Source organism: Lutra lutra, chromosome X, assembly GCF_902655055.1.
Source record: "Lutra lutra chromosome X, mLutLut1.2, whole genome shotgun sequence".
NCBI classification, from domain to species: domain Eukaryota; kingdom Metazoa; phylum Chordata; class Mammalia; order Carnivora; family Mustelidae; genus Lutra; species Lutra lutra.
In genome coordinates this window covers 66,265,680-66,281,077 of record NC_062296.1, presented here as the reverse complement: position 1 = coordinate 66,281,077, position 15,398 = coordinate 66,265,680, and the positions used below count along the sequence as shown (strand labels likewise).

General features: G+C 41.6%; 1 protein-coding gene across 1 annotated transcript; it reads right to left on the bottom strand.

The window, feature by feature from the left end:
- Positions 1–4,758: 4,758 nt before the first annotated feature.
- On the bottom strand, positions 4,759–12,757 carry DYNLT3 (dynein light chain Tctex-type 3). Its single transcript, XM_047716394.1, has 5 exons — positions 12,463–12,757; positions 9,843–9,884; positions 7,615–7,738; positions 6,878–6,955; positions 4,759–6,594 (listed from the first exon to the last, which is right to left on the bottom strand). Exons 1-5 carry the CDS (start codon positions 12,490–12,492, stop codon positions 6,518–6,520), a joined length of 351 nt encoding a protein of 116 aa, XP_047572350.1. The 5' UTR covers positions 12,493–12,757; the 3' UTR covers positions 4,759–6,517.
- Positions 12,758–15,398: the final 2,641 nt, after the last annotated feature.

The following is a 15,398-nucleotide window of genomic DNA, read 5'->3' as shown; positions in this document are numbered from 1 at the left end:
GATAAATACAGTATATAAAATAAATACAGTATGCAAAAAAAGTACCCCAATGTTTTAGAAATAATTCAGCCATCTTCCACACTTGTGATAGACTCTATGGAAAGCTAACACTTGTCTGGTCTAAGTGTAATTGTATCCTTGCTACAACAAATCATTCAGGAGCCCAAATTTAAGGGAATCAACATGGAATTTTCCTGATTAAGAGACTGGGTTATTACAGAGCAACTTTTTCTTTTAGTATGTCTAGTAGTATATCCTGGGAAGTAGTGTGAGTGTTTGTCCCCAGGAGCAAGCAATAAGGGAGCATGTAGTTGGTAGTGAATTTTAGAGTAAAAAAAAAAAAAAAAAAAAACACAACCAAAAGTTGATCTGCATTTTTACATGGGTTTTTTTTTGTATGAAATTTTGTTTCATCTTCATTTTTAATTGAAATTTTTATTGATGTAATTATAGATTCATATGTAGTTATAGGAAATAATACAGATAGATCCCCGTGTCCTTTTCCCAGTTTCCTCCAGTGGTAACATTTTGCAAACCTGCACTATAATATCACAATTAGGATATTGCCATCGATGAGTCCATCAACCTCATTCAGATTTCCCTGTTTTTCCTTGTACTCATCTGTGGGTATTCACTTCTACACAATTTTATGACCTATAGTTCTGCATGTCCATGACCACAGCCAGGATACCGAACAGTTCCAACCCCACAAGGATTCCTCATGTCTATTATCTCTACACTCTGGCACCCGCTAATCCGTTCTCCAGTTTCTAAAGTGCTGTTTTAAGCAGCGCCTGGGTGTCTCAGTTGGTTAAGCGTTTGACTCTCGGTTTCAGCTGAGGTCATGATCTCAGGGTCATGAGATTGAGCCCTGCATCAGGCTCTGTGCTCAGTGGGGAGTCTGCTTGAGGATTCTGTCTCCCTCTCCCCCTCCCCCCACTCAGATGCTTTCTCTCCAAAATAATCTTCAAATTTTATTTGAAATAAAATATTTCAAAAATGCTATATAGATGGAATCATATATCATGGGCTGACTTTTTTACTCAGCCTACTTCTCTTGAGATTCATGCAAGTTCTTGTACCGATAATGTATTCCTTTTTTCTGAGTATTACTCTATGTAGGAATCACAGTTGGTTAAAACATTCATCCAGTGAAAGACCTCTAAGTGTTTTCTAGGTTTTTTTTGCTATTATTATTAAAACTGTTATGAACATTTGTGTGCAGTTTTCTTTATTCTTTTTATCACCCTATGCTAGTGATTCTAAGCCAGACCATTCTCACTGACCTGCTCCCGGCCTAATACACCACTCTGGTACTGGAGTTTGGTCTGTCTTCCTGCAATTGAAGGATGGTAGACAGGGCAAGCTGTGGTGACTCTTCTGCCACCAATCTTTGACAAAACTTTTGCTTCTCTCTCTGCTCTCTTTTCTGCCTGTTGACTAATGCTCATTATTTTCTGATCTGCAGAGGGAACTACTTTGCTTGACTTAATGTACCCCAGCCATGTTGTGGATTAAGAATCAGTCTATGGGGCGCCTGGGTGGCTCAGTGGGTTAAGCCGCTGCCTTCGGCTCAGGTCATGATCTCAGGGTCCTGGGATCGAGTCCCGTGTCGGGCTCTCTGCTCAGCAGGGAGCCTGCTTCTCTCTCTCTCTCTCTCTAAAAAAAAAAAAAATCAGTCTATGGATAAGCCATCATTAGGTCAGGTGTTCATGCCAATGCAATACACAGCTATTCCTGGGTAAAGAACATCCTCTTTCCCAAATTATGAGGCAAAGTTATTTCATCTGTGGGTTATGCACTTTCTCGTATGTGATTTCTGCTAACAGGAGGCATTGAATGGGACATGATTACCGTGTCTGGTATGCATGGAAGATTCTCTAGAATCCTCACAAAAAAAACAAAAACCAATAAAACCGAAAATGTTCACATTTTACAATAATGTTCTTTAAGATATGGTGGTAACATGAACTCCAACAAGATATAAAATGATCTGCTGACCAATGAAAAGTTAGGGGATATATATACCAGAAAAAGAACACTTTAGTTTTGGAAAAGTTGATTTGTAGCCTTTCTTTTCATAGGGAGAGTACAGATTAGGCTTACTGATAAGGTCTCTCTGAGACCAAGAAAATAAAAACATAATATATAAAAAATGCTTTGTGTCCCTTTGTTTGTAACTGAGAACAATAAAAGGAAAAAAAAATTCTTGGATCCATTAACATCTAATTTTTTTAAAGATTTTTTTTTAAAGATTTTGTTTATTAGACAGACAAAGATCACAAATAGGCAGAGAGGCAGAGAGAGGAGGAAGCAGGCTCCCCGCGGAGCAAAGAGCCTGATGCGGGGCTCGATCTCAGGACCCTGGGGTCATGACCTGAGCTGAAAGCAGAGGCCTTAACCCACTGAGCCACCCAGGTGCCCCAACATCTAATTTTTTAAGTGGCCAGGAAACACTTCTTCCTCTAATGCAGGGGTTGGTAAACTCTGCCAGCAGGCCACCTGTTTTCGTAGTTTGCCTGGGACCCAGCCATACCCATTCACTCACTGTATGGCTGCTTTCATACCACACCAGCATACCTGAATAGTTGCAAAGGCCTGCAGAGGCTCAAATATTTACTAGATGACCCTTTACAGAAAAAAAAATTGCTTTACTTTGATTATTAAGAAATCATTATTCTAACCCTGATCCTTTTGGGTGGTATTCTATATGAGCATTAACTATGAAAGGCTATGTTCACTCATGCAGCTTAACTCAAATTCCTGGCCTATGAAATGAAAGGTCAGTACATGCCCAAATCTAATAATTTTCCTGCAGATTTTCTCTGTGAGGTATTAGAGGGGATGAAGATGAGTTGACAGAACTTTCATTACTGGCTCATGTAAAACTCTGCCCTGAGAAACCCAGACTGAAATCTCTCATTAAAAGCTGGTGTTCCTTTAAAAAAGTACATAAAAAGATGAAGCATTCAGTAAAATAAAAAGGCATGTGTTGGCATGAAGAAAGATGAGTATACATTACTGGATAAGCCCAGGCATCAAATTCCCTGACCTGGTGAGGCAGAGCTGCAAAGAAACTTCCCCATACAGTCTACACCTTTAAAGGATCCCAGAGTGTGTGTTGGGGGTGGGGGGGAGTTGCCCACGTTTCACGCCCTGCAGGGAAGATACACATCATACCAGTGGTGCTGTAAGTGTCTGTTCAAAGTCCCAGCTTCGTCCCTGAGATCCTTAGAAACCATTTTGGAAAGAGACCCTTTTCATGAAGCAGTGCGGGTCATTTCTAAATAGTCCTGGATTGTCCATTTATCCTACATATCCAAGGATGACATAGAGGGACACTAAGTGGAACCTCAGTGGGAATGGTTGAGTTTGCAACTGGCATGGCGGACTGGAATCTCCTGGGCCACTTGATGTATAAGGATGATGGCCATCTGAATCTTGCAAGAGTTGAGTGTTTAAGATCATTTTACAGGGAATTTCACAAATATACAAAAGTCAATTTTACTCATTTTTCTAGCCACAAATGTAGCTCCACCTTCTGGATTTTAAAACAAATTCCCCTTGTGTAGATTCTAACACATGGGGTGCAATTTTCAGTTCATCTCTCAAACTGCTTTGGTGTCCACTATGTGAAAAGACTACTTCCTTTGTCATAAAAAGCCAGTTTTCTCTCACTTTTGAGAGACTTGTCAGGAACAGTCAAGGTTTTGTTTTCTGTTTTTTGTTTTTACTCAACCTTTGAAAATAAAATCTGCAGTATCTTTTTTTTTTAAAGATTTTATTTATTTGACAGAGAGATCACAAAGCAGGCAGAGAGAGGGGGTAAGCAGCCTTCCTACTGAGCAGAGAGCCCGATGCGGGGCTCGATCCCAGGACCCTAAGATCATGACCTGAGCCGAAGGCAGAGGCTTAACCCACTGAGCCACCCAGGCACCCCAAATCTGCAGTATCTTAAGATTACTTTAAATATGTGATGACTATATGTGGTGAAATGCTTTCAGTAACTCGTAATTAGATAACATCCAGCTTGGGGAGAGCAAAAAAGTACTTTTTACTAGAGAAAATGTAATGAGAGGTTACCATCAACTTAAGGCAGCGTACCACTACTTTACAAACATAAAATTGCAGCTTTACAAAAATCTGAGTTAGTACTTACATTTGAATACACTAATTTTACATACTTAAGGTCTTTAATTAAAAAAACAACAGCAACAACTCAATTGAAAGTTGACAAACAGGACAGAATTCCTTGCCAAAAATAGTCATTAAAAGCTAATGAATAGTTACAGAATGTATTTTACATTGACTTTTTTTAAAGTGAAATTTTCTCTTAAGGTCACAGAGTAAAAGGCATAAAATAGAAGCTATTAATTACGTTGTAATGTTGAATACTGGGTTTGGGTTGCTATTTTAATGGTATTTATTCTGTATTCTGTATCTATGTGGTCTGACATTCCTTTCCCTTATTCTTCTTTAGAATTTTTTCAAGTAAGCACAATGCCGTTTTTAAAAAGATTTTATTTACTTATTTGGCAGAGAGAGAGAGAGAGAGATCACAAGTAGGCAGGCAGAGAGAAGGGGGAGGCAGGCTCCCTGCTGAGCAGAGAGCCTGATGCGGGACTTGATGCCAGGACCCTGAGATCATGACCTGAGATCATGACCTGAGCCCAAGGCAGAGGCTTAACCCACTGAGCCACCCAGGTGCCCCCACAATGCCATTTTTAAACTATTCAATGATCACGCAAGAAGCGAAAGCACAGCACAGGAATATAATCTTTATTGTATTTTAAATAAAAACAGAGCAGATAGCAAGTTCACGAGGTATATTTGATTATTATTCCTTTAAAATCAGGCCTCAATAACAATAATCAAAAGCAAGCCTTAACCAAACAAATATTTTGGTCACTATTATAATCTTCAAGGGCACAAAAGCCAGCAGTGCAAAGTAAAAGAAAGGTAATGGCTATAAGAATTTTTGACGTGCCAAAAAACGTATTATCACCGCATGAAACTCTTTCCTTGTATTTTCTTAATATTCTTCTTAAACATTGAAAAATTATTCAGCAATATAACAAACATGCACATAGTATTCCTACAAGAATACCATCACTATCTTAATATTGTCAGTACTAATACTAAGCCTTTCTTTCCCCTCAAAATGCAATGAATCGTGGTTCCACTCCCTATGTATATTAGTGTTAGTGGTAATACGTAAAATTTTGTGTTCCAGCGTAAATAACCAGATTGACTTAGTGTTTGGTGACCAGTTGTCAGACCAACTATCTACCACCATCTATTTTCTCATCTTTTATTTTCTTAATAAATACAACTACATTTCATAAGCCCTGAGATATTCATTAACCTGCTAATGATTGTATACTTTTAATTTATACTTGACTCTACTCAATTTGAACCCCATGTAGTATTTAAATTACTTACAGATGGTTATAACTAAACGAATCACAAAATTAACTATCTATACTGTTACACGGCTAGTAAGGCCTTTAACTAATAGTTGCATATTTTATGCATTTTTTTACTTGGTAGGAGCAATGCTTAAACTGACAGTTCTCCATCAGCAATAGGTGCTTTTCATTTTGCTTATTTCTATGTGGATAACCAGATTCATTTTCTTCTTGTAAAATAATTCTTTATTTCTTCCCCAAATATGTTAGCTGTCCAACTGAACAGGTGCCAAAAGTAACTTAGAATTCACACAGTACATTGGTAATTCCAATGCTGAGAGAGAAATAAGCATATAATAGGGATCCCATAAATGTTAGCTCTATGTGAAATGAGTCAGTGTAAGGCGGCTGTCAGTGTCATGTACTTTTTAGCACACACGGTCATGAACTTTGCCGAACTAGGGAATTCAGGTTACCAGATTTATTTGGCCCTCAAGTGTAAATCCAAGAATTTTAAACTTAAAAAACTGTTTCGACAATTCTCAGAAAAAAATAAACACATCAATGATGGTTGCTACTATAGTAATAGTTGGTAGGGAAAAAAAAACCGAACAGAATTATTTCCTACTCAATGATATGTACAACTAAGTAAGGAGAAGAAATGAAAAACTAAGAAGGGTTAGCTAGTTATCGTTTTCTGCACATTTATCTTTGCAGCTTTTTGGGGGGGGGGTCATATATTTATCCCTGTTAACTTCTCTGGATGAAAGAGAATTTTATTATCTGAATGGATTTCCCCATCTTCCTAGGTACATGCTGGTGAAAAGCCGGTGTAAATATAAGATTATATTTTCATGTCATGCCATATTTGCTTTTGTTTTTTGCCAACAATAAATTTTTCCTATTTAAATAATGCCAGATAGAATATGAGATCATCTGCCAACTCACTATGAGATCGCTTGCTTATAATACTCAGTTTTCATTGGTAGCTTTTGAAGCATATTGTGCACTTGTCATCTAACACATTACCAAGAAACTACTACTCTTTTTAGAAAGGATACACTGACAAATTCTTAAGTTAATGGCTTTGGCCGAACATTCTTAGTCTGTTACAGGACAATAGCAATAGCGAAAACATTGACAATACAGTTCATGGTTCGGTTCTCCCATCTTACGGTACAGGTTCCTGAAACACACACAAAACGAGAACTCAGATGAAATATCAGCAAAATATCGAAATTGCGAGGGAATATATATACACATTTTTCATCAGTTTTAATATTTCCTGCAATCTGCTAAATCTTCACATTTCATCTCTCTCTGAAGGCATACTTGCGGCTAGGTACAAAGCGATCCTATTGATAGCCTTTTCAAAATTTAATTAGAGATAAACGAGCATTTGATCCTAAGTGCACTGTTTGACCCTGCCGGAAGTTGGATTCTGTATGAATCAGCTTAAGGTCTCTTACCGTCAGATGTAGTATCCCAAAAACATGAACTGGCTGTGTGAAAGCCATAGGCACTCCTCTGGACCACTGCACAGGTCACTAAAAATAAAGTTGCAGCGTGAGAACACTAACAAAGGAAAAGATATCTCAGAAATCTGAGTGTTTGAGTTCAGAGCTCTACAAGCTGTAAAAAGGACAGAAAACAAAGCTTTCGGCAAACAGAAAAAAATAAGTCCTCTTGATGATCTACCACCACGATTCTGACCCCACTGGATCCAGTCTGTTGCCCACTGCCATGACCACTGGTGTTTATGCTGCAGGAAAAATCTGGGCCAAATCACGTGCCTCATTCCCTGGGCATAATCCAAACACAAAAAAATGAAGAAAAGATTACACTGTCTAAACAACTACCGTGTGGCGCTTTGCCATCCTATGTATGTGTGGGGAGGCACGGAGCTCCTGATGGGGAGACCACAGGGCTGAGTGGGTCTCCGTGGAAGGAGGCAGCTGATACAAACATAAAACGGGCTGCTGTCAAGGACAGGCAGGTGGCTGGCAGGAGCTCCAAGTGCTTCCGAGTAGCGAAAGCTCTCCATCTTTTAGGTATTACCAGATACTCTCGTTGGAGCAGTAAGCCGGAAGTCCTTCGCATCCTATTAGAATCCAACTTGTCTATTACTCATTTGCAGTCTCTAAGTTCAGAAAAGACCGTGAGGACAAAGGGGAGCAAACTAGAGAGGAAGGTCACTGATACTTACCAATATATTTATAAGCTTTTCCCAACTTAACCAAATGTGTCAAGGATTGCTCCACTATGCTTGCGGTCCACTGGTTGATGTTGTTCTGGTTATAATCTTCACCACCCAAGACCCCATCTATACACTAAAAGGGCAGAGGACAGTTAAAGACCTGTACAAACCACAGCAAAAATTTATTCAAAACAAAAAAAATAACCCCAAAAGGCATCTTAGAAAATAGGCATCTGGGAAATACTTATTATGTCCTGTCTCCAGCTGTTTTAGAGTTTTCAGAGTGTTCCTGCGTGTATCATCTCACTCTCTGAGATACTATGGGCCATATAAAGATCAACAGGATGTGGCCTCTGTTGGAAAGAACTAGCAGAGAAGCTAATAAAAGAAATCTGTAACACAAGAAAGACTAATCGAGGATGATAAGCTATGTCATAAAAGGATTATGGAGGGGAGTGGAGATTAAGAAAGGGTGATATTAATTGGTTGAAGGTTGGCTTTGAAACAGCTGGGATTTGAAGAGGTTTCGGATGCTAGAAATAAAGGAGTCCAATTTAAAAAGCGAATTCTCATGTGTAAAAATTACATTTTTGTTTATATTATGTAATTACTCAGCCATAAAGCTACCACCTCCTGCCACTAAAAGTAAATGAACAAACACCACTTTTCAGGTGCCCCAGCATAAGACCGTTGAATAATTTTCCAGTGCTCACTCACATCCACCTCTGGATGGTTAAGGCCACTGGTTTAGCGTCATAAACTTAGGTATAAGGTCACTTCTGCTACCTACTCACTGTGACCTTTTGCAAGTGACTTCACCTCTTGGAGCCCCTATTTTCCTAATCCTTAAGAGATAAGATCCTCATCAGGTTATTGTGAGGATGGAGTGAGATGAATGTCAAGCGCTCAAGTCCAGTGACTGAGACAGAGTAAGCCCACATGTAACCTTACAGATCACCATCATCACCCTTATCGCTGCTGCTGTTCTATTCCTTCCGGCGTTATTGAGATGTAACTGACCTATAACAGTGTCTAAGTTCAAGGTGTACAATGTGATGACCTGATACACAAATACACTAGGAAATGATCACAATAAGGTTAGTTATATAACATATCCATCCCTCCATGCAGTTACCACTTTGTGTCTTTGTGGTAGAAACATTTAAAATCTACTCTCAGCAGGTTTGGAGCACACAATGCTGTGCTGTTAATCGCAGCCATCCTGCTATACTACGGAGTTCGAACACATGAGTCTGAACTTGAAAAATATGGCAGGATGTTCAGGGGCCTGTCTAGCTTTCTCAGACCTCGGCTTGATCCTAGCTGTATAAGGCCAGCCCTGGGTGAGTTCTGGGTGAGCTTGTGCCCTAGAACATTCAGACAGATGAGGTACTGTCTTAGGATGGACTGAGGAGGTGCTCAGTGCCCAGAAGGCAAGCCAACCCAGCCCAGACTTAGAGGCAGGTAGGGCCTGCTAGGACACAGCCTCAGCCACCATACCTCTAATACAAGGTTGCCTTCTGGGCCAGCTCAATTTTCCCCTGGGATTTGGCACAGTGAAAAATGACTCAGGACTATTAAAAGTGTTCATAAATACCTTACCCCACCGTGTAGTCTGTATGGGATACCACTACAGTAATTCAAGTTTCTCTGCCAGAATTGATTGCCAAATAGAACTTCTTGTCTGTTTGCTTACTAGAAGGACCAGATTTCATGTTTCAAATACTTAAGGTTTTGATTTAGCATCATATCTGTGTCTATAAGATGGTAAGTGATTATTTTTCCAATTAAATTTGGCTACAAAAGCATATTTCTAGCATATTTTGACATATATTTTACATATAGTTTACCTATATAAAAGCGTGTGTGTGTGTGAGAGAGACACACACACACACACACACACTTTTATAGCATTAACATTTAAACTAATATTTGGCCTACCAGAATAAAACTACTTTTATTCAAAAGACAGAACATCAGTTTTACAAAACAGCAAACCAGTTTTCTAGACTAATACTCCAATATCACTTTCAGAGTAAGCTCCAGGATGCCTGAGAGCATACAACAAAACAGCTTTCTAAGGCCCATCTCTATGAAGCACCCCCATAAAAACTGAGTAAATATTAAAAATCTTGTTTGAATAGTAAGGTTTCTAACTTTGTACTGGAAGTCAAAACAGCTTTTTAAAGTTTCCATCAACATAGCAAGCTTCAAGACGAATGAGATGTGCAACTCACCTCTTTAACAATATTGTGTGCTTCATCAGCGTTGAATCCAACCTAAGGGGGAAACAAAAGATACAGCTGCTTTCAACACAGAGTTCCTTTTATTTCTAGCTGTGACAACACGCAGAATACCCTAGGCTGGCCTGGGCAGGTCTTAGTGACAGCAGACCGTAGTGGTAAGGGGAGTCAGTTCTTTTTTTTAAGTTTATTTATTTATTTGAGAGACAGAGTGTGAAAGTGGAGAGTTCAGAGGGAAGCAGACTCACTGCCAAGCAGGGAGCCCGATGTGGGACTCGATCCTGGGACTCCAGGATCATGACCTGAGCCGAAGGCAGTTGCTTAACCAACTGAGCCACCCAGGCGTCCCAAGGGGGGTCAGTTCTACCCAGGCTGCTAATCCCACCGAGAATACTTTTTTTTTAAGATTTTATTTATTTATTTGATGGAGAGAGATCGCAAGTAGGCAGACAGGCAGAGAGAGAGGGGGAAGCAGGCTTCCCGCTAAGCAGAGAGCCTGATGCGGGGCTTGATCCCAGGACCCTGAGATCATGACCTGAGCCGAAGGCAGAGGCTTTAACCCACTGAGCCACCCAGGTGCCCCCCACCGAGAACACTTCTAAAGTTGTGGGATGCTTTCCCTACCAACCTCCCTCAAGATTTGATTCATAAGGGCTGTGGCATAGCTTTGGCAATCACATTTTTTAAAAGGTGCTTTACTGGTGATTTTGATGGATGTCCTAGATTGAGAAGCTTTGTATTGTAAAGCTCAGGAAATAGCAGGAAGAGGATATAAAGAAAGAGGTATACACATACGTCAGTATATAGGAAAAGACCACAGCAAGTAAGAATGAGGTGGTTCATGAGAAGAGACTGATTAATAGACTGTTTTCAATTTTGTTTTTTAAGTTACATGGGACAAAAATGTGGCTTCTCTGAGTTAAAGGTTACAAAAATGCTTGATCTAAATTAATGTCACTTTACTACTGTAACAGGCCTGGCAAATTAGCCTTTGCTGTGAAGTGGCTTGACAGAATTCTGAGTTAAAAGCAACTATTAATGACATCCAAGTGTCCTAGAGTAGGGAACCAGGCTATGTGACTAAGAGTGCAGTCTAAACTCAAACTCTTTAGGTAATACGTGATTTGTTTCCATGGAGACGTTTTAGGTGCTTTATGACATCACCATTTTTGTAAATCTCCCTGTGCAACTTAAAATTAGTTTTAAAAAAACCCCATCCTGGAAAAGTATCATTTTGAGTATAGATTTAAATTATTTTCAACTCATTTAATTACACCAGAGAATTCCCCAACAACAAAGGAATAAAATCCTAAACAATTAGAGTTGTGGAAACAGCTCTCACATTTTGACCCTCTCAAAATTATCATTTTACCTTAAAATAAGGTTATTATCTATTTGCAAAAGTGACCTATGAATGTCCATTTCACTTCAATTTGGAAGGGCACCAAAAAATCAGGTAATACCAGGTGGCCATGGTAACACATGTAATTTTACTTCTTTTAAAATATATTTAGGAAGTACTACCATACAGAACCCTCTTAGGAGTCAGGAGACTAGCACTTGTTGGGGGATATGTCTGTCTGAGAGTGAAACTGCTTGTGCCTCAATTTGTAAAATAAGACTACTTATTTCCCAGCAACGTACAAGTATGTCTGATACCTGCATCACAAAAGTAATGAATTTAAGTGTGGTTGTAGCTTCAGCAGAATCCCACCTACAGACAGATGGACAGAAAGCCCTTTCCAGGGCTCTAATAACACACCATTTTCTGCGGCACCTCCTCCAGGTGCCTACTTTCATTTCACTGCATCATTCACCTGTGGCTGAACAGAAAATGTCATTGTCTATTCTGCCCTTCAGGCCTGTCAAAGGTTATGCTGGGATCCAAAAGGCCTTATCCTCCTAAAGGTTAAGTGAAGCCTGAGTTGTAGGTGTGTAGTCAGAGGCCTGGGTTCAGATAGAGCATGTCATCCGGGCCAGTTTTCACTTTGGGCAATTCACTTAGTCGCCATGAAAGTCAGAGTCCCCATCAGTAACAGGAAGATAACTGACATCATGGGGTTCTGGTGAGGTGCCGGGAAGCCTGAGTCAGTAAGCAAGGGCTCCTAATCCATGAACCACCTCCTCCCAGCCCACCCAGGCCACAGTGCCACCGAGCGGCTCTGCCATCGGGGCCTCGGTCGCGAGGCGGCCGCACCTGCTTCGGGTACGCCAAGGGGCGGAGGAAACGGCCGGGCAGACAGGCTTCTAAGGCCAGTCTCAGACGGGCGGCGCCCGACACCCCATCCCCACCCCACGCACCCCAAGTCCGGCCTTCCACCCCTCGGCCTGGATTCCCCTCCCGGCCCGCGTTCTCCCAGTCGCCCCTGCCACCCGGACTCTCAGCCCACCCTCAGGGTCCCGGGGGTCGGGGGCTAGGGCTAGGCCGGGCCAGGGACCGGGGCCAGGCCGGGCGGGGCGGGTCCCGGCCAGAAGGGGAGGGGAAGACCCGGGCCCGGAGGGAGCCGCACCCCTACTCCCGGGGCCGCCCCGGCGCCGGGAGACCACCCGGCCGAGACGCCTCGCCGAGGCGGGCGGGGGCGGGGGTCGCTCGCGGGCGGCCGAGGGGCGGTACCTCGTCGCAGTGGCGGTGGTAGTCCTCCATGGTGGCGCCGACTCTCCCGAGGGGCGGAGCGGCGGGCGGGTCGAACTCCACGGCAGCACTGGGGCCTCCAAGGTGGCTCCGCCTCCATCTCTGTAGGGAGGCGGTCCCCACGAAGGCCCCGCCTTTGTGTCGTAACGGCGCCACCTTGTCGGTAGTGCGGGAGGCTTCGGCGGGACTGGAGGCGTCCACCGTTTGCCTGCGACCTTCCTGGCTACTGGGCTGGTTGGTGAAGCGCTGGGGACTGTGACCCTGTGGGTCTGACGGGGTGACCTAGTGTTAGGACTCCGCAGTGTCGGTTGAGTGCCCACTGCTGTGTTTATGTATACGTATTATTTCGTCATCATCTAGCCAATAAACGCAGTTAATGTAACAGTGAACAAGCTACTGTGATTTCTTCACTCACTAGCTACATTACTTGCGTGAACTGACCTCCCACAGCCTCGTAGGAAATTTTAATGTTATACCTATTTCACGGTTGATTGTAAGACTCAAATGCAATGTTTATATACATAACTCTTAAAAGTAAACGCTCCTACACCGGTGCTCCTCGATGACTATATAAAAAGAAATAATTGATTTATAGGAAAGGAGGTGCAAATATCCTAAATTATAAAATTTAGCGGAACAATGATTACATTTATCTAAACACAGTATACTAAGTTCCAGATGATCCTCAGGATTTCCTCATGTAAACTCAAAATAACCCAACAGGTTTCCTGCTGGTACTGTATCATCCCATTTTTTAACATGACACTGAGATACAGAGAGTTGAAGCCATTTGTGGAAGTTTATCTATCCAGTGAATAATAGAAGAAGGATTTAAACTCAAAGAGTCTGATAGCAGCACCCAAGATCTTAACCTAAATTAGTTTCCTATTGCTGCTATAACCAATTACCATAAATTAAGTGGCTCTAAGTGGCACAAACTTATTATTATTATCATTATTATTAAAAGATTTATTTATTTGACACAAATCACAAATAGGCAGAGAGGCAGGCAGAGAGAGAGAGGGGGAAGCAGGCTCCCTGCTGAGCAGAGATCCCAATGTGGGGCTCAATCCCAGGACCCTGAGATCATGACCTGAGCCGGAGGCAGAGGCTTAACCCACTGAGCCACCCAGGTGCCCCCAAACTTATTATTTTTAAAACTTATTATTTCACAGTGCTAGAGGGCAGAAGTCTAAAATGGGTCTGCAGGACTGCCTTCCTTCTGGAGACTCTAGGGGAGAATCCATTTACTTGCCTTTACACCTTCTAGAAACTGCCTGCCTTCCTTGGCTCATGACCCCTTCCTCCATCTTCAAAGCTGGCAGTTCAGTATCTTTTCTCCTCTCTGACCTCTACTTCCAACCTCATGTCTTCTCCTCCTGTCTCCCTCTCAAGTTCCTGAACTTCATCATCTCTGTAAAGTGCCTTTTGTTAGTGAGAAGACATAGTCACAGGTTCTAGGGATTTTCAGAGGTGGACATCCTCTGTGGGGTAGGAGTTGGGGGGAAAGGTAGAGGATGCATTACTCAGCTTATCGCAACCATTACTCTCCTAAATTGAGGTTGGAAAGTTCATTACTATTCTAGTCCAACTCTTATTTTACAAGTAAAAGTAGAACTCAGAGAGGCACGTAATTTGGGCAAGGACATGTGGTTATTAGCCGGACCCCGGGGCTTCTGAATCTCAGGTCTCTGCCTTCTCTGCTCTCGTTTTTTTGTTTGTTTGTTTGTTTGTTTTGTTTTTTAAAGATTTTATTTTATTTATTTAACAGACAGATCACAAGTAGGCAGAGAGGCAGGCAGAGAGAGAGGAGGAAGCAGGCTCCTCGCTGAGCAGAGAGCCCAACGTGGGGCTTGATCCCAGGACCCTGGGATCATGACCTGAGCTGAAGGCAGAGGCTTTAACCCACTGAGCCACCCAGGCAACCCTCTGCTCTCGTTTTATGAGCTCGGCTGAACAAAACTGGACTGTGTACTTCATTGTGTGCACTTTGTTACCAGGTTCTCCTAAGTTGTGCTTCATGTCCGAGTTACTTCAGAAAAGCAGCATTTGTCATTCATAGAGGAAGACTGTTTCTCCTTTTTCAGGATATTTTGCATACCGAAGTTATTGCAATATGGGGACAGGTATCATGCCTACTTGTTTTGCAATCACAGTGAAACAGGTAATTCCCATAAGAAACCTAGAATTAGAAAGTATTTAGTTCACTTCAGGACGATTCATCTTTGAGAACCAGAGTTTGTTTTTCAAGTTATGAGGTACCACTTTGGGAATGAAAAATTCTGCATACTTGAACACGACACTTAAAATCACGGTTATTAATGTTCTCACCAGTAGACCATCATATGTTTCATGACTATTGGTGGGCCTCTCTAATTTGTAGTGCTAACCCTGCTTGGCTATGTGTTCTGTTTTGGGCATGCGTCTATAATCTTTTTGTTTCTAGTATGCGAGCTACTATAAATCAAGACTTTCACACAGTACTATTTTAAGGCCTTTCCAATATCTGGTCCCAATATGACAGCACAGCACAAACCATTATTACCAAAGAAAATTGCAAGGAAACACCATTTTCCTAATTATCAGAACTAATGACCAAGAGTAGAACACTACTTTTTAAATTGCTTTATTTAGGATGAACATGGATCAACAATAGGACAGGGAATAGAAGATATAAATGGAATAAGAAGTTACTGTGTTCATATCTACTTCCTTTCCTTTCCAAAGCACTGATCGCCAGTGTAGACACGTGAGGAGAAATGTCCTCTCTGTGACGATCACTATGCTATAAAATTAGTCATTGCAGGACTGAAAAGAACAGGAAGTGAACCTTGGCTGCAAATAAGAATCACAAGAGGAGATTTTAAAAATGATCTAGGCTAGACCCCACCTCCTGAGATTCTGATTTAATTGCTCTG